Consider the following 25,705-nt stretch of genomic DNA (forward strand, 5'->3'; position numbering starts at 1 on the left):
TTCCAAACTGCACCTAGCCACAGTCAGTAGTGAGGAAACTTCAAAATACTATGTTAAATTGGAAAACCTAGACTTATAATCACTGTCGTACATGGCCCAAAGTTGATTCTTTTCCAATAACAGCACATCCCCAAATTTTATTAAAGAACAACATGTACTTCTCATCTGTTTAATAATGTTGTGGAATCAATCATAGCAGCTATAAACAGCTGTTCACTTACCAGACTTTTTTTTTTAATTCTCTCTCCTTGAAGTTAATTTAAAAAAAGAAGTAAAGAAAAGAAAAACACAGCTTGCCATGTTACTGAGAACCTGTAAAGTGCTAAATCCTCGGTCCTAAAGACTCCTCCATGTTGGAAAATTTACTGACCGTTACACAAAAAAAAAAACTGACACTGGAGACTCCTTCCATAAATGCTACATAAACAGAAAACTTCACTATTACACACACCAGACAAAACATTTTATAATTAATTTATGTCGATGTCCTCCAGGCAAGTCTCTGTGTAAGTTGTTACTATAGAAACCATAACATAGAACAAGCAATTTAATATAAACCTCGCGGTAAGTCCTATTAGCAGAGCTGCTTTTATAGAAAATGAATCAACACTTTCTGACCCAACAGATCAGAGAACTCAAAAGTGCTGTGGTATGAATAAATGTGTGCATGGAAAAGGATGATTCAGATACTTGTCCTGGAGAAGGAATGTAAAAGCTAACATTTCTCGATTTACTTTAAACGAGGGATAGAATTTCCTGTATATACAGTGACGGGAAATAAGTATTCAGACACTTTTGTTTTTATTGTTAAGCGTTAATAAATATTAAATCTAATATTAAATATAAGAGTTAAAGTACAGATGCAGCTCAAAAAAAAAATTTATATCGTGGAAAAGTTTTCCATAATTTAATTCAAAAAGTGGAACTTTTATATAATCTAGATTTGTTACATAAAGTGAAATATTTCAAGCCGTTTTTTTGTTTGTTTTTTTTTTGTTTGTTTTTTTTTAAAATGTTGATGATTACGGCTTACATGGAAATCAAAAATCCAGTATCACAAAAATATTCGAATAAAGAATTTATAAACACAGAAATGTCGACCTGAGAAGAGCTCAAATCAGCGAATTAACTCAAAACACCCGCAAAGGTTTCCTGATGGGTTGATTAGAAGCTTCCAACTACAATCATACTCGGCATTTATGCTCGAACAGTTTTATTCATAAAACAATGCATTCAATATGAACGGCAATCGTTTAGAAAATTTAATTATTGTGCATACAAAAAATACCACCGTTTGAGAGAGCAAAAAAATTTAATTGTTTGATCAAACATCATGATAAAAATGCATAGTTACATTTTATATACCTAGGAAAAGACTACATCATACCAGCAATATCCAAATTGTATTAAAGGCACTTAACACACTGAATCAGGAACGCTGTTTTACCGTTCACTTTCAAGTCACTGGCTCTACATCCAAAACACGTACAAACTGTTTAGCACAAAAATGCTAAATGTAATAAATCTAAAAACTGTAAAAGTACTCCGCAAAAGAAATTGTACTGTCCTTTATATACGGTGTATAAATTATGTATTTTACAAAAAGTGTACTAGAAATATTAAACACTACTAGAAGTATTGAAGGGATTGTTAAACCTTCGTTCATGAAACATTTGGATATAAATAGTATAAATGTGGCTTGAGATGCAATTAGTCCTTAAACCTTCTTTTCAGATACTGCATGAGATCAATAAAAGTCTTCAACAATAATATATAATAATTATAATGTAATAATAATAATAATAATAATAATAATATGGCCCCTTTCATCCTAACCAGTCTGTAAAATACAAAGTATGGAATTTTAAATTATATAGGAAATGTTTTAAAAGAATTTAAAGAAAGAAAGAAAAAACAACAGAAAAGGCTTTGCTAATTTACTTTCTAATACGATCACAAACAATACTTTACCTTCGTATTCTTATTCAAATCTGCCTAAACATTACTTACTAAAGAGTTTCATTCATGTGAAAAGCGGAAATTTATTCCTCATTTTCTTTCAACTTTCCCGGATTTGTTTGCTATTTCTTTATTATATACTCTTACACATGTTAAAATATTAACACTAACAATACAGCCAGGGTTTTTAACCCTATACGCTCAACATGTTTCCAGTTTAATACTATAAACACACCTGATACTAGATCGTCTTTGTGTAATTATTCCCCAGTGAGCACAAAGATGGTTCAAAGACCCAGACATCTAGGTTTTGGGCCAGAGTGAACGCGTTTCAAGGGATATAGAAAAGCTGACTGGGGTCGTAAACAAGACGTCAGATTTTACGTATGTCTATTTAATAAGGATACAGTGATACCACTGTTTGATACAACACCGAGTGCAGATTTCTGAGTAAAGTGCATCTGATATGAATCCTCTCAGAAACTGACTCGACTCTCTGCAAGCTTCAGATGCCAAGTTATGAGACACTTCTGAGGCATTGCTGTGAGACAAGTGCTGAATCAGTCGACATGGAGATTTTCCTTGCCATGCCGATTCAAGTCAGTTTTATTTATATAGCGCTAGTTTGCTCATTAGGGGTCTAGATCTAAGCCCAGATTTCTGTAAAGCTGCTTTGTGACAGTGTCAAAAGTGCTACACAAATAAAATGCATTTAAAAACTGGATAAAGTACCACAGTAGAATGGATTGGAGAACTTGTCAAACGTGATCCGATATCTCAAACCCAAAATCTCAGCATTGGGTCAGGGCATCTTTAGTGTCCAAGGAAGTCCATAACTGTCAAATAACCACATTTTATGGACTAACTCAGTGGTCACCAAAACGGTTCCTGGAGATTCCTGCAGCTTTCATCTCCAGCCAAAAGCTAACACGCCTGCTTTAATTGATCGAGAACTTCTTAAGGCAATGATTAGATGGTAAGGTGAGCACGGTTATGGTTGGAGCTACAGTCTTCAGGAAGGTCGGTCTCCAGGAACAGGGTTGGTGACCACTGGGCTTAAGGATAGCCAGAAATACAGCTTGTACAACATCCCACTTACTCTAAATGTATTTCATCAGCCAAGATATGTTTGGTGTCTGATGTTCGCGTCTTTAGTTTTGTTGGCGCTACAGTCTGGGACTCACAACTATCAGTTCAGCACTCGTCTCAAACCGTATTCATCTGCTCAGTAATCTCAAAATCACTGGGGCGGGTGAGTTGGTGGATTGTCTTCTAGTATCTACTTTCTTTTCTTTCACATATAACCTTGATATAAATGATAAAATCCTTAACAAACATATTGATTTTTAAAAAAAAGCTCAAAATCTATATAGATAATGTTATCTATCAAAATGAACAGTAGAAGCTGGCATCTTGATGGCGAAATCAGTTTTCTTTCTCAACACATAATTTGGTGTCATTCCACGCGAGTATCAGACTCGGGCAGGAAATATGACCCCAGGCTTGTATATTAGAGGCGAATCAGATTTTTCCCATTTGAGTCATTTTAATATCTAACAGACTTTCTCTGCTATTCCAAATCAGACTATCTGGATGGTATTTCGTGTAATGCTGAACTAAAGAAGCAAACGCTGGAATACATTCATATGTACACTGGGTGTAAGGAGCACATTGTGTACACTTCTTAGCAAAATTTTTGGTTGATCCATTCAAGGAAATTCATCGCCATCTCTGGTTGGCTGGTGCTCACTGGGATATAATGATACATATTTAAATAAAAGTGCCTCAGCAGCAGGTTCAGTACTAATGATCAGGTGTAAAATAAGTCAGCTGGAGAAAACAGTGGCATACGAGACTATCCTCACCTTATTCCACTTTCTCCAGATTGAATCAACTACAACAATGTACTGATTTAAACTTTTAAACACATTTAGCTACAGCTAATACGAAGCTAGTTTGAGAATTTCAGGCAGGTCAAACCAGAGCAAACCACAAGTGGTTGAAACGTGGCTGAAACCTCATCATTCTCTTATTATAATCATAGTAGGATCGTCAACGTTCCTATAAGATCCAAGCAGCAGCTACTTTAATCGTTTCTGTGCATTTTCCACTACTCCCTTTACTTCATCTTTCTTAAAACGCAGTTACTTTTGGGCCTGCCATGGCCAACTACCGCTCCCTGAAAATCGGAGGAGTACATCTGTTAATCAATTAATGATTTATAATTCGGTCAACACTGACGATTAAGCCCGTGATTTACACAAAGGAGCCCTGTGATGAATTACAGGCCAACGTGGCTAAGAACAGGTATGACAAAGTTAAAAAAAAACAAAACCAGCATCAACAGCTGCCACAGCTCCAGGCCTCGCCGCTCACGTCCTTGCTGTTGAGTTTGAAGCTGTCGGTTACGCTGTCTCTGAACACGGGCCCGCCGTGTCTCAGCATCAGCTCGGCTGCCATTTTATTAAACGCTTCGTCCACGTTGCTGGAGTCTTTGGCAGACGTTTCGATAGCGCTAATGAAGTCCAGCTGGTGAGCCATCGACTGAGCTTCCTCAAAAGAAACATCACGCTCTTCAGTTAAGTCTGATTTATTACCTGTTCAAACAGAAACACGCTACCGTTTAAAATCAACATCCTTAATGCAATAGTTTGGGAAAAAAAAAAATGATTTCCTGTAATCTATCAACTTTAACCTGAATGATGGAACATTATGGAAAAGGTGTTTTCTTTTTGCATCATTTTCTATCATCATCATCATCATCATCATCATCATCTCCTAGATCCCATACTCCAAACTGTGAAGACAGAATTATTCCAGAAAACAAGAACTGATGCAGATGATCTTCTCCCCAATTTGGCCACCTGTCAATTCCCACCCACTAGCCAGCTCTCTTTAATCAGCGACCAACCAGGAAGGGTTATTCGTACTTCCTTCCAGACGCACAAAGCCAGCCAACCGCATCTTTCGGGCCTGCTACTCATGCTGTGTCACAGGGCAGTGTAACACACTCTCGGGAAAGTGCTATCTGCCCTCTTCCACACACACACGCATGAGCTCATACATGCCCACAAGTGTGTTGCTCTGATTGACAGGGGAGAGACAGTATCCCATCCCATCCAACCAATTTTGCTCTCTTGGCTCCCTAAGCCATACTATTAACAAGAAGATTTATACCAACATGGAAAAAGTCTTCACTGACCTATTAAAAGAGTGGCAATGTTTGAGCCGCCATATTTCTTGACGTCCTCCATCCATTTGGGCACAGCCATGAAGGATGCTTTCTTGGTGATGTCGTACGTGATTATGGCACCATTTGTGCTGCGGTAGTAGCTCTGCGTGATAGTCCGAAACCTCTCCTGCCCCGCCGTGTCCCAAATCTGCAACTGTTCAACAAGAATGAATCATTCATTCATTCATTCATCTTGAGTAACCCCAGCAACACTGGACACACGAGAGAATTCACCATGGATGATATGCAGGGCAACATTTACACACTCATTTACACCTACCAGGCAATTTAGCATAACCAATATAACCAATTTGGACAGTAGGAGAAAACCAGAAAACCCAGAAGAAACCCACGTGAACACAGGGAAAACACAGATGGTAACCGGAGCTCAGGATCAAACCTATCGCTGTTAAAATGGTGTTTAATAGGAGAAAAAAAAAAAAAAATACATAACACACTACCGATCAAAAGTTTATACACGCTCATTCTTTATTTTTATTGGCTGCTTTTCAGAATATTTCACTCCGTCATCCATTTAAAAAAATATTTTTTTGGAAATAAAATGTTAGTTTTCTAATGAAAGAAATGAATACGTCGGCACAATGATATCTTTGTCTACAACACCGATTTCAAACATTTAATCATACACCTTCAGATCAAAAGGCTTTTAAGATCATGAGAAACATTTAAGTCTCCAATCTTTTGACTTGTAATGTAAGGGTTTCAGGTTTTCATTATTGGCTCCTAAAAAGACAGACTAAAGTACTAAAGTTCTGCTGCACTGTTCTCTTTAAATAGAGATTAAAAAAAAAAAACAAGGGCTAAATCCCACTGCACCACTATCAGGTAGCAGGGAGACTAACAGCATTGTGGGTAACGTAGAAAACTGCTGTAAGTAAGTACAAGCAGAGCAACATGGTAACAAAAGAAGTCAGCTCAAAATTTCATTACAAAATAAATCTTGGATGCCGCTGAAGATCACGTTAATCTCGCTAATTATAAAGATTAATATGCAAGTTGTTCAGATTTGATTTTTTTTCCTTTAAGGAGTGTAGTGACTGTTTTAGCTTTAGGAGACAATAGGACAATTTTATCAACCAGTTTAACAGTTCAGATTAGCTTTCATTTTTTTAATCCACAAAAATATTGTGTTCTTCAGATGTCGGCCAATTGATTGGTTTTGCAGATTGATCTCCACCAATAACCAACTGCTGGAATTTTTGTTATCGTCAAGGATCCACACCGATAGTTTGCGTCCGAGCAGCTGAGAAGTGTCCGCTGTCGTTATACGGTACGAGAGTGACCTCTAGAGGTGGAACAAAAAAATCACTATCATTGACCAATTTTGTTGTGTTATTTGAAGTGTTTTTATTTTTTATACTAATTTTGGATGTCTCCATTTTTATTTATTTAGAATGATTCATGGTTCGTTATGGAAATGATATATATGTATATAATTAGTATTTATTAATAGTTCCATCCATCCATCTTCTACCGCTTACTCCTTTTCAGGGTCACGGGGAACCTGGAGCCTATCCTAGGGAGTATCGGGCACAAGGCGGGGGACACCCTGGACAGGGTGCCAGTCCATCGCAGGGCACACTCACATACACACTCACATACCCATTCATACACTACGGACACTTTAGACACACCAATCAACCTACCATGCATGTCTTTGGACTGGGGGAGGAAACCGGAGTACCCGGAGGAAACCCCCACAGCACGGGGAGAACATGCAAACTCCGCACACACATGGCCCTGGCGGGACTATTTATTAATAGTTAATATATATTAATATTACATTTATTTCATTTTAAAACATACAGTACATTTTCATGGTACAGTCAGTAGTGTTGATTTGTGTAATAAAGTTCAGCAATATTTTACTCTGATTATGTTTTCATTCAGTATCCATTTTAAAAACTAACAGTTGATTAATCGGTTTTCGGCAGATACGGCCCAACTTAGCAATCAGTATCTGTAAAATCCACAGTCGGTCGACCTCTAGTGTTCTGAACAGCCTACAGAATTATGATAGTGTCCTGGATGAACAGTTTGGCAACTATCTGGATATGAAAGTTTAATGGATCAGAGACCGAGTTCAATCCCAGTGAGTTTCCCACTTGTGTGAAGTGGTTTTAACATTTTCTAGAACCAGGTGTCAAACAAAAATGTGCTGATGTTCTGCTGAGTCATGCATTGCAGACACTCACTCACACACTCACACTCTCTCTCTCTCTCTCACACACACGATGCAAACGTATGATGCCAGTGTAAAGTCAGATAAGGCAGTATGAGCACCAGGTCTTCTCTGGGATTTAGCAATTGAATTGCTCTTAGTGATTAACCTGAGAAAGGTGTCGTCATTGGAAGCTGAGGAAAATCTCAGGCCACAGTATCATGAGACACTTCTGGTGAAAAAGTCAACTCTGCAGAACTGTTAAAGTTAATAAACTCTTAATTCTGACACACTGTAATTATATGAAATTACACAGTGGCATAGAACCTGACACTGATGCAACCCAAGGCTCTTTTAATAACCATTTTCTTTTGTTAAAATGTTTTTTCTTCTATATTGTTCATGAATATAGTTTTAAAAAAAAAAAAAAGGAACGTTATATGCATTAAAAATGCATAACATTTTATTGATTTACATTTTTCTAAGTAAAGTTTCCTGTCAACGTCACTTGAGGATTCAAGGAATCGTGACTGTCTTAATGATTCATATCGGTTCATTGAACAAACTGAGTCGAATGGATCGAAGTCAAGTTTTGACTCGTTTGATTCACCCACACAGAGACGCGCTAACACAACACAAATAACAAGTGTTAACGTTAATTACGTAATTTCACCCTGCAATTGTTTCATAGTGTCATTTCTATTCTGTCTACAGTCATGGCTTATCAGAAACTCTAATCGTTACCATGATCGGAGTTAGCCTAGCATGACTACTGTACATTTACAAATAATAATCTGCTAAAACACCCAACGAAGCTGCTTTGTGACAGTCAGTGTACAAGCTCGCCAAAATGCAAACATACATCAGAAATAAAGAAATTGATAATAATAAGCAATTGTCTTAAACTTAAAAAAAAAAAAAAAAAAAAAAGGGAACTGGAAAAAAAAAAGCTACCCATGAATCGATTGGACCGAACGACTCGTTCATAAAAGGACCGATTCGTTTGTTCGACACCAACCTTAACTCTTTTCCCCTGAATTTCCATCGTCTTCATTGTAAAATCCACTCCGATTGTGTTACCTTGCCTTTCGATAAAAGTGCCCGTCTTAAACCGCTGAACCACGCAGGTTTTCCCCACACCGACATCCCCGACCAAAACTATTTTGAAGACGAAATCATAACTGTCGTCCGTTTCCAGTAACGCCATGGCAGCCTGCGGTTTGTAAGAGTTAACGCGGAATAAATCCGGTAGAAAGACGTTATTGTGTATGCGTGCGGGAGCTGTAAACGTTACACAAGTAAAAACAAAAGTGACGTGGATAAATTGGCACCTGCAGAAATTCGCCAACCCGGAAATCAGAGCGGACGTGAACGTGTTTATTATTTAAATAAGTCCCGCCCCTTGTGTTGTGATTGGCTGGAAGATCACACAGGATTTCACTGATATGAAGAGGTCACTGAGTCACACGTCATGTGGGAAAATCCGTGAAAAATGTCCCAATATTCATCGCCATTTAGTTTACAAGATAGAAACGTATGCTATAGTTGCATATATTGCAACTTGCTTGTAATATTAACCGAAATTCCTTTAACTCCTCGGACCTACGACAGGTTCCTGTACCCAGATGACGGTTTTTCCCAGTCTGACGGTTACCATATGACGTGATGTAACAAACCAGACACGTCACCAGCGCTGCCATCTTTGCAGCCAAGTGCAATAATGTTCAAAATGTCAAATATAATTTCTGACAGGACATAAATAACAAATAAAATAAAAACTGACAAACAAACAAACATGGAATACTATCTGGGTTTTAAATGAAATTAAAACGTTTAAGCCAAACAATGGATTGACAAAATGTATTGTTTTGTCAAGAGCATAAATATGTAATTGCATAGGTCAGTGGATACAAATGATCTACTATAAAGGCATCTTACTTACATCTTGGTTACTGTTATAATCTGATGAAATATTGACACTGGAACAACATAAACCATGCATGTTATTGCACATACAGTACAATACATCTCTTCCAGTTCTATGTTTTTATTTATCAGGGCCTAAATAACAATTGTGTGGTCCTCACCAACTTCTATAAACAAACAAATAACCTAAGGTGACAATAATAAACAAAAAAAAAAAAACAGATTTTATGTAGCCAGCACATAAAGCCACCCTCAGTAAACATTTTCTGTAGGAGTTTAACAGTCTCACAACATTTTGGAGAAAATATGGCCCACTCGCCTTTACAACGTTTCTTCAGTTCATTGATGTTTGAGGGCTTTCGTTTATTCACAGCTCTCTTAATATCCTGCCACAGCATCTCTGGAAAAGTCTGGACTTTCAGTTGGTCATTTCAACACCTTGATTTTTGTTCTTTGTTAGCCATTCAGTTGTGAATTTGCAAGTGTGCTTGGGATCATTGTCTTGTTACATGACCCAATTTCAGCCCAGCTTAACCACCAAATCACCACATCTCGACCAGCATGCTTGACAGTTGGTATGAGGTGTTTGTGGTGATACTTTGTGTTCAGACACGGATTCGTGCACGATGACCAAGCTTGGTGTCATCAGTTCAAAGGATATTGTTCCAGATCTTCAGTGGTTTATTCAGATGCAGTTTTTGCAAATATGGCAAGTCATGCTGCCATATTCTTTTTTGATGACAAGGGCTTTTCATAGCCAACCTTCCATGAAAGCCATACTTGTTCAGTCTTTTTCTGATTGAACTATCATGAACATAAACATTTAATGTGCTTACAGAGGCCTGTAGGTCACATGACATAGCATTTGGGTTTTTCCCTTTATATCTCTGAGTATTAAACTGTCTGACCTTAACTGAATTTTCTGGGATGACCACTCCAGGGAAGATTGCCAACTGTCTTGAAGGCTCTCCATTTGGTGAATTTCAAATTGATGGGAGATGGCCTTATGACCCTTCCCAGACTGATGAGCAGCAACAATTGTTTCTCTGCCATCATGGCATGATGCAGACACATCTGCATACTCCAGAATGCCAAACCACCAAACGTTCTGCTTTAATAGAGGTAGTCACACTTCTTAATGATGAACTAATCTAGTGCATTTCATTAGAAACACCTGCCTGCTAATTACTCTCTTAATGATTGTGGAAGTAGGATGGGTGTTCTTATTTTTCCCCACCAGGGTTCTGAATGTTGGTTTACCTTTTGGGGGAAAAATGATTACTTATTCAAAATCTATTTTTGTTGTTGTTTTCCAGCTGAGGATATTTGTTTGTTTATAAGTTTTATAAATTGGTGAGGACCACACAGTTGTTATTTAGGTGTGAACTTTATTTTTCCCATGACAGTAGATTTTCCAGTAAAGAGTAACTGCAGAGTACTTCAACAAATGTTGAGGTAGTAAAAATCACAGCATAGTACACAAAGTTTCAAGAGAAACAAGACTTTTCAGACAGGTTGATGCACTATTGTAATCCTGGGGGTGAAATCAGATGATATTCCACATGGCTGACGATGTATGATCTCTAGTTAGTCTACTCACTCACTCACTCATTCATTCAGCAACCAATTGTGTTTGACTAATTTGAGGACAGAAACAAAGTCAGAAAAATGCGATCAGTTAGGAAATCGTACAGTCCTCCTGATTGTGACACTGACACGTAGATGCGTGATTGTAGTCATGATGGTAAGTTTGCATTAGAAAAATATGCATCTGAAGGAAAAGTCTGGGAGTGATTGCAGTTCAGTAATAAATGCAAATATAGTAATAAAAAAATTGCAACAGAGTATGCATAACGCTTTATGTGTGTTAGAGAGTAGAAATAGAAGAAAAAACTTGTAATGATTTGTTGTTTATTGCAGAAAAGAAAAGCCATTATTTCTGTTCAGGTGTTAATTTGATAGTTTAGTTTAAAAAATAAAATAAAATTATTGAAATAATCATCATCATCATCATCATCATCAAATAAATAAATGAACAGTAGATGGCAGTGTATACAGTTGTCTAGCAACAATATGCGCCGTAGAAGAAGTTTGAGCGGAAGTGACGACAGAACTGCTGAAAATTTAAATTTGACAACGGAAAAGCGGGTTTGGAGGTAAATTTAAATATGTAATGTATTTTTTTAAAAAAAATATCTAGTTATATAGGTTTTGACTGCTATTTTTTAATCATTCTCTGAAAATGGCGAAAAAGAACTTGGAAACAGATGGTACAATGTTTAGTTTTTCTCATGTTTTAGCTCTGCTGCGGTGTTTATAAAGATAAGTTAGCTGTAAACAAATGATCCGCTAGCTACCGTTTCTCAGTTGGTAAATGCTGTGTATTTATATAAAAATGTAAAATATTTTCATATTTGGTTTGTGTAATCTTTTTTGTTGTGTGTTTTTTTTTTTTTAAAGTTATATTAAAGATATCAAATTGCTGGCTGTCACTTGTTACAGGAAGGGTGGTCGATTTTGTTTACTTTAATACTCTTCATTAATCTGCAAATAATTCTTTTGGTAGTTTATGATAATATAATCATTTCTCCTGAAATGACCTCAGAACATATTTTATGTTTTTTTATTTATTTGTTTTTGTTTGTCCTCTTTAACTACAAACATTTAAAGATGACTCTTAACATTTCCTTAATGTTTAATAATATCATCTATTATACTTCAAAAAGCTGATGTAGTTAATAAGCTTTATTCCTCCCCATTTAGTTATGGTTTTTGTTTGTTTGTTTTTTTTTGTTGTTTTTTTTTTTTTTATAGGAGCCATGATGGAGAATACGTTTCCAATATACAAGGTGGACGCTATCGTGCAGTTCTTTCGGACTGAAGTCCTGACCGGACAAGAGGCGAAACATTTTGCAAAAGGTGATATCACTCCAAGTCCAAAGGTGAGCGGTCATTTTGAGTCTTGCACGGATGAAATTATTCGCATGTCTGCGACTAAGATTCGCTTATTTTAATTTTTGCAGATGGATGTCCTCCAGAGACTCTACATGAGAATACTGGAGCTTGTTTATCGCTTCAGGCCTGATTGCCATTACCTGGTGAGTCCAGCTGAATCATAAATGAAATCACTAGTTGTTGCAGTGAGGCATATAATAAAATTTGCCATTTGCCCCCCGGGCCTTCTCACCCATCCTCCGTACCTGCCCTCACTAATGCTCTTGTGGCTGAATGAACATAAATCCCCAGAGCCACGCTCCAAAATCTAATGGAAAGCCTTCCCAGAACAGTGGCGGTTATTATAACGGTAAAGGAGAACTAAATCTGGAATGGGATGTTCAACAATCCCACATGGGTATGATTATCAGGTGTCCACAAACATTTGGCCATATAATCCATTTCCCCCACTCCTGGAGGCAGGTCTTGCTCAACAGTAGTAGCCCATTAGCAGTAAAGGTGGTTTGTCTGAGGTTTTTAGCTGCTGCATTATTCACTTTAGCAACTGTCACTTGAGGAAAAACTGGTTGGCGTTCATTCATTTTGAATAGGTTTGAATTTGTACGAGGTGGCAGTCATGTGACGCGTGTTTCAGAGGTGATTTACCCACTTGGGACTAGAGAACATGATGCACTAGGTGACGTGCCACTTCACTACTTCGCTTAATTTAGTCTTTATACACTGTCTAGGCTTCTCCATCAGTAAGAGTAAGCAAAAGGCACTCCTTAAAGGACCAAAAAAAAAGTAGCATATCTCAAACACTATTGGCTGTTATGTAAATCAGTCAAGTGCTTCAACATGACGTCACTCTGACCTCCTCTTTCAGAAGGTAATATGTCAACGTGTGGCATCAAATCACAGCTAGGAAGCTCTTAATGGGGACTTTAAATTTGTGTGCTTTGTGATTGTTTTATCAGCTTTCTGCTGATGGTTTAGCAGCCCATTAGTGTTAATCCTCTATAGTTTGACTGATTTGCTTGATTATAGGGACAATTAGGTTTCTATAAATTAGTCTTGAGTAACATGTGTATTAATTGGAACAGTTATGAGAAAGTGCTTCATCTTTAACCAACACTTTGGCTTTGTTCACACAGATATGTAGCAATGTGACCTGTGTCTGAACAGGCAGATCAGAATTCATGTGACTTTTACGTGGATCTAACTCTACGTTCATCATACTTTTGCGTTACCGGGGGAATAAAGCCGGAGGATATTAAAGTGAAGGAGGGTTTCATTGGTGGGTTAGTAAGGTAACGGACCTCAAACATTTGGCGTGATGTTACTGTACAAGCTAAATTTGAAGGCACGCGTCGCGAACCGCTCCGTGTTTGAAGAGATCTCAAAAGAAATGGGCGAAAGTTAAAAGCTCCTTTGAGCATGCAGGTCAATTGTGGAGCGTGATCCGTCCAGATTAATGTCCAATATAGGCCACGGGAAAAACGCAGTGTGAAGTTGGTCAGTAAATCGGATTCGGCGCCGCTTTTGCCTGCTGTGTGAACGTAGCCTTACTCTATCAGATATTAAGTGTGACGGTATGATGTACCTCACAGTGTGATCTACATCACAGTGTGATCTACATCACAGTGGACATGTATGAAAGGTGTGATTTTTAAAGCAGCCGTTCATTCAATACAATCATGATCATGAAATTTTTAAAGTGCCAGTAAACTTAATTTTGATATTACCTTCTCAAGCGTCTGTGGTGAAATTAATATCAACAGCAAAAGAAAGAATCAAGATTTTAGCCTTTTCTTCTGTCTGATTTGAGTTCGGTGTAGTGCTGGGCGATATGATGTAATATCGGTGATACCTTAGATATCGCAAGCTTTAAGAAAAAAGTGTCCGTATTTTTATAACAATGGCTCTGATTTTAAGCCAGTTCTAAGTTAACTGTTAAGTTATTATTATTATAAGAAGTGAATTATGAGTACAGGATTTCAGAGGTGGTTTTTTTTTTTTTTTTTTTTGTGTGTGTGTGTGTGATTGCTATGGCCAAAAATACTTGATTTTTGCTGCTTTTTTTTTTTCTAATCTAACATTTGCGATGCAACTTGCAGAGTTTTTGTGCTTTTATTTGCGCAAAACTACTCGAATTGGCGAAATCGCAATTGCACGGAATAGTTTTGCACGTGACACATTTTCACAGTGATGTTTGTTGGTAAATGAGACCCTTGTAGCTGTACTCATGTTCAGCATGCGTGAATTGAAGAGGACTTTGGCTGAAAGTGCGTTCTGGTGATGTAACATGACGTGTCTTGGCCAAAATTTGCGGTAATTTAGGGAAACACCGCACGCTCCTCTGAATATTAGAGTTTGCTTGATTTTTGCGTTAATTTCCACGATCAGGAAATCCTGGAGGGATTGATGAGCAGCAGATTAGAGATTTATTATTTTCCCCTATCCAGTGTTAAATAATCAATTTTTGTAGCTGTTAAGTAAAAAAAAAAAAAAAAAGAAGAAAGAAAATACTGTTTAATATCAGTTAAATGCAGCACTGCATTGCTGGCAGTTTGTTAGCAAACCTGTACGTCATTGCACATTGTGTACTGTAAAAATATTTTCAAGTATGCTGATTTTTTTAAAAATATATTTTTGTCTCCTAGTTTGGTGGGACTACATTAGGTATAGGCAACACTACGTATGAATCAGTATTCGCACTGAAGTGACTTCTTTCCTGCTCAGCCTCGTGACAAAAAAGCTCTGTTCAGTGTTCACCATGTGCAGTGCAGTTGTGGTGAGAGGTGTCGCACGTATTCAGCGGGTGATGAGCTAAACGTCTGTGCATAATGGTGTAACAAACAAAACTTTGTGCTATTCGACAGTTAAGTGTGGAAAGCTCATTTTAATACTAAAACGCAGCCTGTGAACAATTATAGCGTTTCACTATTAAGTGTAGCTTTCAAATCATCTGGAAGTGGCAAAGCAGGACTTTATAGTGAATAAAATGCACTTAAATAGGTATGTTTCTTGTAGATACTTTTGGGCAATGCTTAAGTCACTGACCTTCAATGTTATCATTTATTTAAAAAAAATTTTTTTATATAATAAATCTACATTTGGGGGGGGGAAGCCATATTGAGGAAGGCTTTAAATGAATGTTATGGGCACCGTGTGTGTGTCTGGCCTTCAGACTCGGTGAGGGAGCTATGGCATACAGCTTCTCAAGGCTCCTCGTAAACTAGCAATTAAAAGCTGTTTGTGGTTTAAAAGTTTTACTGTTGGAGATGCCATGATCCAATTAAGATCCTAACCTTATCGTAAATATTGCAAACAGTGCCTCAGTTCGAGCTGCTGAAATTTTACACCCCATGTGGCATTCAGGAGTTTTATCTAGCTGAGTGGAATAACAGTGTAAGAGTGCAGGGCACGTAAATTTATGTTGATTAAATGACTTATTTTCCTCCCTTATGGTCCAGCTGATTGTGTTGGACGATTCTGGTGAAAATGGTAATCGATAAAAGAAATGGAATTTCTAGAAGTTTTGAGGATAGTTGGGATAGCTGATTGATTAGTTTTGTGTTTAGCCAAAGCGGATTGTACAGTGCAGTATCTCAGTCCCGGGTGTTATTCGGAAATCACCGCATGAATCTTGGCTCATGTTTTTTTTTTTTTTTAAATTTTTTTATTATTATTATTCTTAAATACCCAGCCTTGTTTGTTCGATTGCCTTTTAACAGGTACCTCTCTCAGAAAATCTCCAGCACCCAATGTTACATGAGTGGTCCACACCAATCTTGAATCTCTATGCATGCATGTAAGTGGAATTTTCACCCCATTCATCAGCTGCAGTAAAAATAGTGTGAGAATTTAATAGTAATTTGAAATGGTCTCTCTCTCTCTCTCTCTGTCTTGTTCTCGCGCGCTCTCTCTTTCTTTTAGGTGTCAGTTTTTACCAGTGTGCCATGTGTATGACTTTTCCCTGAATGACCTGCTGAATCCCAGTAAGTAAATGTTTTGTTTACAGTGATGTTTAAAGTATTATCATAATGACTATTAATCAAAAAGCTGCAACAATCACGGCAAGACTGGCCAGTTGTGCGTGTCTGTAAGCTCATGTATGCGGAAGAGGGCGGACAGGGGCGTAACCCGGCCTTGGCATTTGGGGCTGTAGCCCTGAAGAGGGATTACACGAAATGCTCGTGTCTTATTGGCTAACAGCTCTCAGTTCTGCTAAACACTAGCTCACACAGTCAGTCAGTGGGAGGAAAAGTGGCTATATGCTGGGGTTTTTTTTTTGGTTTGTTTTTGTTTTTCCCATCCAGTAAATGGGTTGAAACTGTAACAGTAACTTGTCTAGTTTGTGAACGTGTGTGAATTAGGTGAATATGATATGAGCAGAGCATGAAGACAGTTAATGAACTCCGTATGGCACCGTAGCAGCAAAACCCATACAGTGATGGCTTAGCGACAACAAACAAAACTCGTGTTAGATAGCCAGAAAGTTGTATATTTTAGCAGTCTGGTAGTCCTGCAAACAGTAACACCTGAGGCAAGTTTTATGATGAATCCAACTTTTTTGTCCAATTTTCTCTTTTTTTTTTTTTTTTTTTTTTTTTTTTTAAAGCAATTAGCCCTCACATACAAGGAAAGAAAAATGTATGCGAACTGTCTATTTTTAGAAGTACTTGTTCTAAATGCTAAATAACAAGTCATTTAGTCAGTCATAATTTGTTTTTCTCACTTTAATCTCTGCTTCTCTTACTCCAGAGCCCAAAAGAACGATCACTATTTTGAGTGGAATCCAAAATTTCCTGCACTTTCGGAAACATAGGTTGGAAATCATGGCAGGCCATCAGCAAGCTTTTGTAAGTCCTTCTATAAATTATAAACATGACTACGTCTGGGAATTGGATCAACTCAAAGCTAGCACAATTCAATAAAAACGATCTATTACGTTTTGCAGTCTTTAAACGGAATGTGTTTACTTTTTGGTTTTGTTATTCGATTCTATCTTTATCATATTTTTCTTCTTCTCTGCTTATTTCTAACTTTTTTTTTTCTTAATGTTTTGATATTTGTTCTCACTTTGTGTCAATTTAAATTGAGTCCTTTTTTTGTATTTCAATCTTAATTGCTTTGTAAAATATCTGAACAATACGTTGATCTAGCTTTCATAAGAGGTTGATATTTTGTGCAATTTCATGGTCATTTACTGTAGTTTACAACGTTGAGGCAATAAATGTGATGTAGAAAAAGTCTTTGAGGCTTACCTTGTACAGTTCTCTCTTGCTACAGCGGGCAGATATGGATAAACTTCAGTCGTTCACAAAAGGCATTAAGGAAGCCGAAAAGAAGATCGAGAAACTGATGTAGGTACTCCTTTCATTCTTAACCACTGAACCTCAACCGCACATCTTGGCAAAAATCATGCAATCTACATTACTTTATTAGATATGTAGTTATGGCCCGTTCCAGTGTCACAGTTTTGTAATATTTACAATCGTTCTTGCCCAGGACGATCCCACCAGAGCAGCAAGCAGAGGCTAAAGAACTGGCCGCAGCCCTCACAGAACTGAAAAACGCTACCGTGCAAGAAACCCAAGCAGTGGTGAGATCTTGCTCCCATCTTGAACTGTGAATGCAGTGTGCTGGTGTAGACAATGGTTTTTTTTTTTTGTTTGTTTGTTTGTTTTTTTTTGCTATTGGGCTTAATTTTTGAAGGGGAGCACAAAGCCCTTTTCCACCACCTTGAATCATTTCTATCTTGAATCATTCTGCCCTTTTCTGCTTAAAAAAAATACAATAAAATTGTGGTTTGGGTTTGGTGTGATTCATCACAAATCAATGTGTTGTGTGGAATTTTGCAAATTATCAACCGCTTAACAGTTCAGAAAGCAGCAACTGCTACAAATTAAGACTGACAGCATAGCTTGAATAGGTGTACAGTCAGAATAAAAACCACGTACACTGCTGTTCATGATTACATTACATCCGATTACGTATGTTCAAAAGTTTACACCCCCTGGCTCTTAATGTATTGTGTTGCGCCTCAGTGAATATTTGCACCTTTTTGTAATAGTCGTGTACGAGTCCCTTAGTGTGAAAAAATGGATCTCAACATCATGTAGTCACTGTTGGAAAGGGGTCAAATATGCAGAAGAACGTGTAGGACCTGGAGGATTTTTCTGAAGAACAGTGGGCAGTTTAATTGCTCTGGACAAACAAGGGACTCATGAACAACTCTCACAAAACATAAGTCGTTGATCATTCAGGTAACAACACACAGTGTTAAGAATCAAGGGTATGTAAACTTTTGAACTGGTTCATATGTGTAAATTTGGTTATTATTGTATCTTGTGGACTAGATGTAAACATCTGTTATTTGAAATGGCTTACTCAGGGTAGCACTAAATAATAAAAAAAAATAAAATTATGATCGGTTATTATTATTATTTATTTTTATTTTTTTAAATTAAGATTTCACAGATTCTGCAAGGTGTATGTAAACTTATGACTTCAACTGTAATGTCTTTGCTGTGTATAGATGCTTGAGGATTTTATTTAAGATGTTCTCAAAGATTATTGTTTATACACCGTTTATTATTCTCTATATGCCGTGTGTTAAACCTAAACATTTGATGACCTAATGGTTCCTAATAAAAAAAAAAAGGTTGACATGTTTCATATAGCAAACAATGATATTCTGTTGTTGAAGGGAACACGAAGCTCCAAATGGAAGTGGGAAGAATGCTCTGTGATTCTTTGTCCTTACTGCCCTTCTGTAAACTACCTAACACTGTCTTATTTATTTATTTATTTATTTATTTATGTTTCAGAATGCCCTTAATGAACAGGTCACAGAGTGCAAAAGAGAAATCGCAGAACAGTCACAGAAACTGGTATGTACTATATAAGTTCTAATAATTCCTTAAATTTTATAGCACTTTTCTAGCGCTTCCTCAGAGCACTTTACATTGTATGGGGGAAATCTCCTCAAACACCACCAGTGTGTAGCACTCACCTGGATGATGTGACGGCAGCCATAGTGCACCAGAACGCCCAGCACACACCAGCTATTAGTGGAGAGAGTGATGGAGAAGGGCCGTGATGGAGAAGGGCCAATGGGGGAATTCCGCCAGGACATCAGGATTATACCCCTACTCTTTCACGAGAAGTGTCCTGGGATTTTTAATGACCTCAGAGTCAGGACTTCGGTTTAATGTCTCATCTGAACGACGGTGCTGTTTTTACAGTATAGTGTCCCCGTCACTATACCAGGGCATTAGGCCCCACACAGACCACAGGGTGAGCGCCCCCTGCTGGCCTCACTAATACCACTTCCAGCAGCAGCCTTATTTTCCCCAGGGGGTCTCCCATCCAGGTACTGCCCCGGTTCAACCCTGCTTAGCTTCAGTGGGACACCAGGCAAGAGCTATAGGGTGATATGGCTCTGGCAAAATAATAAGTTCCAAAATAATTCATATCCCCAAGGATCCCAAATCCATGATTGCACTGTACAGTTCCCAGAAGACCAGTATTAACATACTTAAGCAGTGAAGTATGAATAATTGGTGGTTAATCTTGGGTGAAGCCTACTTGAGCTGTACCCTCTGCCATCACAAGGTGGATGGTGCTTGTCCATCTTACAGTTTGTTGTTGTGGGTTTGTGTTTTTTTTTTTTGTTTGTTTTTTGTTTTTTAACTATGCATTGACCATTTTAAACAAGTGTTTTTTATTTTTTTAAATTTTTTTTATTTTATTCTGACTGGGTTAAACAATCCCAGTTCTCAGACCGAGGGATGCCAGTTAAGCAGGCCTACTGTATATTGTTTTTTCCTTAGAGTATTGCTGGGTATTTAATATAACACTTAAGTTTGGTATAATACAAATGTTTGACACTATATGCAATGCCCTTTAAGCATTTACCCTTTCAACAATTAAATTTTTTTTTTTTTTAGATTTATTTTTTATTTTTTTAACCGACCTAATTACATTATGTTCTGTATTTTTGGACATAAGCTCTGCTGGAGTGTAATGGCGTTTTCACGCTTGGTGCAAATACACGAGTCTGCACTCAGGACCTATTGTGGGCTCGTTTCACGTAGACGCTCATAATTGCAGGTGGAAAAAATGCTTTCTGACTGTGGTTCAGCTGCATAAGTCCATACATCACTTATGTGCATGCAGGTTCATGCACTACATTCATCTGTTTGCTGTTTCATTGTTTTCCTGTGGTGCAACACTCAAGCAGTGAAGAACAGTGTGTCATCGTGCAGGAATACCTGCAAACGTGGAGCTGATCTCTTGTAAAAGATTTTTAGCCGTGCAGGTCGGCACAAGATGTGCATTTTTCGTGATGCTCTCCGTGCAAGCACTCATGTCACAAATATGAACTAATTACAGTGCTCCAGTCATATGAACATCTGCTTTTGTAAATCAGTAACCATAACAGCTCATTCCTCTGGCATCAAACAGTGCTCATACTTCACCAATTATACCGAACAACCCCAAGCATTGTTCACAGAAATTTGTCTCTTTTCCTCCTAATACCAAATTCAGGCCTTAATACACAGATCATGAGATGAAGCAGGTGTGTTGAATGAGGGAGAATGATGCATTCTGGAGCCCTGTGGCATAGCTGCACAGTTGTACAGTCTAGGATTGTTTAGACCACTGTAAATGATATCTAGTCCCCTCCAAAAGTATAGGAACGGCAAGGCTATTTACTTTGTTTTTGGTGTACACTGAATACATTTGGATTTGAGATCAAAAGATGAATGAAACGATGAATCAGCATTCCGGCTTTCATTTCCCGATATTTACATCTAGACAATAACATTGTTTTGGCCTACATTTAGTTTCACAATACAATGCAAATGTCAGCTTTCTTTAGTAGAAAGTAGGTCTGATGCATTGTGTATATTGAATATTAAGCTCTCTTTATGAACTCTAGTCCTTTTATGACTCTACCTTAAATGGGTTTTGTGGTGTTTTTTTTGTTTTTTTTTCTTTTCTTTTCTACAGAAACAGAAGAAGCTAGAAGTAGCCACTCACAAAGACGAAATAGCCAAACTTAAGTCTCAGATTGTTGAGTCTCCTGAGGAGCTCAAGAATGAGATGGAGAAGATGAAGGAGAGCATAAAGAACATCAAGATCTCAAAAGTAGGTGGTTATGCTAGGTATGAAAGTTGCATGTGTAAATGTGTAGGCTTGTAAACCAAATATACCCAAATATCACCTTATTGTATAATGACTGTTCTTCTGTGGTCCTAAGTGTTTGAAAGTCCTTGTATTTCTGTTTAAAGTACATGTATTACCCTGTATGGGTTTTGTACGTTTAAAATGTTTGAGTGCAGAGGTGAAACAAAACACTATGCCCTGTTTGCATGTAACTGCAGGAGCTGGCAGATGAGAGGCTGGTGGGGCTGCAGATTGAAGTGCAGTGCACTAGCCAAGGTGAAGCAGAGATTCATGTTATACTGAAACAGCTACATGATCTGCAGGCCAGCATGTGCAAGACTAACCAACAGAAGGAAGAGGTAAACCTGCCCACTTCCTGTTTTAGGTCAGGTTGATCTATTTTCTCTGGATCTAGGTTTAAATAATTCTCGAATTAGACAAGAAGACGTGATGGCATGTAAATTGGGTTACATTTACTTGCAGAAAGTGAGGGTAGGTCTGTGTTTTGTTTTGGGGGGTTTTTTTTGGGGGGGGGGGCGGGGTGTTTGGTCTTATCCTATTTATGCAGTGGTTTCAGTAAGTAATTCGAGTATTCAGAGGTTTGTGGGGTCCATCTTGTTTCTGAATAGCATCTCCGTAAATTGGAATATAAATAGGGGTACACGGATCCAATTTCAGTACACGCTCCCATGGTGAGTCAATACTGACATTCTCACAGCAGCTGAGCCTGTTCTGCAATCGTAAAATAAAAATGCTTCAGTAGATTAAAATGGAAAATGTCAAATCTGATTTGATTGTGATCCATTACAAGCTGTTTATCAGCCATATCAGTGTACCACCAGCTCGGGGTTGAAATAAAATGTTGAAATAAAATGTTAAAATAAAGCAGACAAAAGAAAAAAAGAAATTGCATTAAATTAGCATGGCTAATTATAGACTTTTGGTTAAATTAGATTAAACAATTAACATGGGACTTATTTTTATTTATTTTTTTATATCCATGGTAGCATTTTGCATGCATATTTATGGAAGTTTGGACAGTGACCTTTTTTTTTTTTTTTTTTTTTTTTAAACCTCTCCTTCTCCCCCCTCTAATAATTGTGTGTGTACAGGTCCAGAATCTGGTAGCTCTCTACGAGTCCCTGCAGAAGGAACTAAAGGGCTTGAGCAATGAAGAGGGCCAGCTAAAGAGAGCTCTGGCCATGAAATATGACAAACAGTCCAAGCAGCAGATTCGCCATCAGAAAAAGAAGGAGCTCAAAGACCATCGCGTCCAGAATATACTCGGGTAAGGATTGCAGCAGGATGATTTTTTTTTTTTTTTTTTTTTTTTTTGTTCCCTCAGATGTCAAAAGTGAGGCATGTTTTGTTTTTCTTTGTGCCAAGGCAATATGACAAAGTTCATGAAAAACGTGAGGAAATCGTGGATCAGATAAAAAACATCAACCGAGAGACCACGCAGTTGAAGGCAAAAATGCAGAAGCTTCGAGATACCTGCAACCAAAACACTGAAAAAGCTCAGGTTAGCATTTATCTTAGCCGCTGCGGTGAACAGTGTATCTCTGTACATCTTGGAGAACTCTTAACCCATTTTACACTGTCATACATTTCATAGCATAAAGTTTATTTCATGAAAATCATACTGGCACAAACGTGAGCATTTGTGCGTAATGAGTAAATGAGCATACAGTCTGCTTATTTAATCAGATGTTATTTATTCAATAGTGAGAAAACTGATCTGATTTAATTTCATCACAGTCTGGACCCCCCCCCCCCCCCCCATCACTGATTCCAAATTTGTTTGACCGGCCTTTTTATCAATAATTCAATAACAATTAGTAGCTCATACACTCTGATACACTTATCTTTTGTATCATTACTGTTTCTTCCACCTGGAAGTGTGGATACAGTGTACTTTCTTTTTTTATTTTTTTTTTATCCCCCGCCCCCCATGATTAACCTAATCAGACAAAGGTACGATGTTAATCCAAGATGTGTGTGTGTGTCCTGCATCTACAGTGTTCATCTTTGAGTCGCATACACACTGTAATGAGTTTTGATTGAATCGTTTTGTTTTATTTATTTTTTTTCTTTTCTGTTTTCTTTCAAGGCCATTTACGACCGGCTGCTCACCACACTGGAGCAGTACCACAAACGTCTTGAAAGTCTCGTGATGGAGGGGAGTGCTGATATCATGAAGATGAAATCCAATTTCTAAACTTTTTGTCCCTTTACACTATTTGCTCCATTGTAGTCATTTTCCTCTGTACCTTTCGCATATATGTTTGTCATGTGTAAAATTTCCTCTTTTAAAATTAAATAAAATGTTACTTTTTGGTACACAACATGATTAAACTGATGACTGTGCAGTGGGTAGCGTTGCTGCCTCACAGCTCCAGAGTTCTGGGTTTGATCCTGAGCTCGAGTTATTCTCTGTATAGTTTTACATGTTCTCCCTGTGTTCACATGAGTTTCCTCTAGGATCTCCGGTGTCCTTGCATTATCCACAAAATGCAGTTGGGTGGATTGGCTATGTTAAATTCCCCTAGGTGTGAATAAGTGCATGTCTGTGTGCGTGTGTCTGTGTGCGTACATGGTTCTCTGTGATGGACTGGCATCCCATCCTGCCTTTAGCCCTGTGTTACTGAAATAGGCTTCGAATTCACCATGCACCTGAGGAATCGGGGTAAAGCGACTACTAAAAAATAAATGAGTGAATGTTTTATTTTTTCTTCAAATCTGTTTGTTTGATTGTATTATTTGTCAATAAAAATTTGTCAGGCATTAATTTAAAAAAATAAACAATATTAATCTAATCTTTCTAGTTTTCCTATTTTTCCCCTGCACAAGGGGTAGGGGTTCATTTCTGGCTTGTTAATTTCCCCCTTCCGTGCCATTCTAGAGAGATTTGTACAGACTACAGAGCTGTAAGGATTTAACTATTCGTTATACTATGCGCTGTAGAGTGTGTGTGTATAAGATTTTATGCACATAAATTTCTTTTAACCTTTTACTCCAATGTATTTGTAAAGAGAAACATACACATGAAAACATTCATATACATTTAACTGGTGTGATATTTACAAAAGCAGATGAGTAACCATTTTGTGACCTGACTGATCTTCATCCTGTGATTAATCATATCTATCCTGTTGGGTGTGGCCTTCAGGACTGTTTCGAAAGTCAGTATTCTTAAAGTAACAGATTTCTTCAAGATGTTTAATAATTCACCATTTTTTTTTATGGCTAATTTACACAAGGGAAATGGAGAGTGGAAGTTTGTAAACTGATAAACATCTACCCAGTTTTATTTCGATTATTTCAACACCTTCATGTCTTCATGGACATTTTTCCCTGGAACTGAAAGTGAGCTACGCCTGGATTTGGGTTGCCAGATTGGACAGGGTGAATCCTCTTAAAATAAACAACGATCGAATTTCAGCTAATAACCGGCATTAGTATAGTATTCCTAATAAAGTGCTCGATCAGTCATATCATATTGGTGTCCATAGCACTAAGGGACAGGTGCAAAACTCAAACACAAATTTATATTTTAAACACTTATAATATAATGAGCCTTTATTGGCCAATAATACATTACAGAGCAGTGAAATTCTTTTCTTTGCATGCCAGGAATTTGGGGGTGAATTGGGGTATCAGCTGACCTTCAGAACCCAGAGCCGGGCAGCGTTTGAACCCCTGACCTTTTCAGTCACCCAGAACCTTAACCGCTAAACCACCACTGCATTAAATGCCCATAAATGCATGATGCATATCTAGGTTTTCTAGGAAGTAAACCATTTTTTCAAGGAAATGGAATTTGTTTGGTTCTTCATTTTCTGTACAGGGTTAAACCAACACTGTCAGCCATTCTGAAATCTGATAAGCTGTTCATCATGTTAATTGCTAGTCAACCAGACAGTGATGCGAACTAGACTATTTTGGTTTCATTTGCATGCAGAGTCAACACAAAATTCTAAACGCTCTCCAGAGGATGCGTTCATAACTCAAAATTTCTACCAGCCCAAATTTAAACCCAAAATCATTGTCACTATATGTATTTTAATATGTAATGTATAGTTACAGTCAATTGATTAATGAATTAATTGTTAGCATGTCAATTCGTTTATTATATTGAAGACATAATGAAAATTATAGGGAAATTCTCAGGCAAATTGGTGGTTAAGACTGATCGGAAGGTCGTGAGTTCAAATCCCAGCACTACCAACCTGCCACTGTTGGGCCCTTGAACAAGGCCCTTAACCCTCAACCGCTCAGCTGTAAAAAATGAA

At 37.7% G+C, this 25,705-nt stretch overlaps 2 protein-coding genes across 2 annotated transcripts; one reads left to right on the forward strand and one right to left on the reverse strand.

Moving 5' to 3' along the window:
* Nucleotides 1–247: 247 nt before the first annotated feature.
* On the reverse strand, nt 248–9,838 carry rab43 (RAB43, member RAS oncogene family). Its single transcript, XM_053652877.1, has 3 exons — nt 8,392–9,838; nt 5,162–5,345; nt 248–4,556 (listed from the first exon to the last, which is right to left on the reverse strand). The coding sequence occupies exons 1-3, from the start codon at nt 8,578–8,580 to the stop codon at nt 4,300–4,302; spliced, it is 630 nt and encodes a 209-aa protein (XP_053508852.1). The 5' UTR covers nt 8,581–9,838; the 3' UTR covers nt 248–4,299.
* Nucleotides 9,839–10,219: 381 nt separating this feature from the next.
* Nucleotides 10,220–24,254, forward strand: nuf2 (UF2 component of NDC80 kinetochore complex). The gene is made up of 14 exons (XM_053652665.1): nt 10,220–11,455; nt 12,114–12,241; nt 12,323–12,397; nt 15,971–16,047; nt 16,173–16,234; nt 17,001–17,098; nt 17,529–17,602; nt 17,748–17,841; nt 19,070–19,132; nt 21,258–21,395; nt 21,632–21,772; nt 22,526–22,701; nt 22,800–22,935; nt 23,524–24,254. The coding sequence occupies exons 2-14, from the start codon at nt 12,119–12,121 to the stop codon at nt 23,629–23,631; spliced, it is 1,365 nt and encodes a 454-aa protein (XP_053508640.1). The 5' UTR covers nt 10,220–11,455; nt 12,114–12,118; the 3' UTR covers nt 23,632–24,254.
* Nucleotides 24,255–25,705: the final 1,451 nt, after the last annotated feature.

The sequence above is a fragment of the Ictalurus furcatus genome, chromosome 21, assembly GCF_023375685.1.
Source record: "Ictalurus furcatus strain D&B chromosome 21, Billie_1.0, whole genome shotgun sequence".
Lineage (NCBI taxonomy): Eukaryota > Metazoa > Chordata > Actinopteri > Siluriformes > Ictaluridae > Ictalurus > Ictalurus furcatus.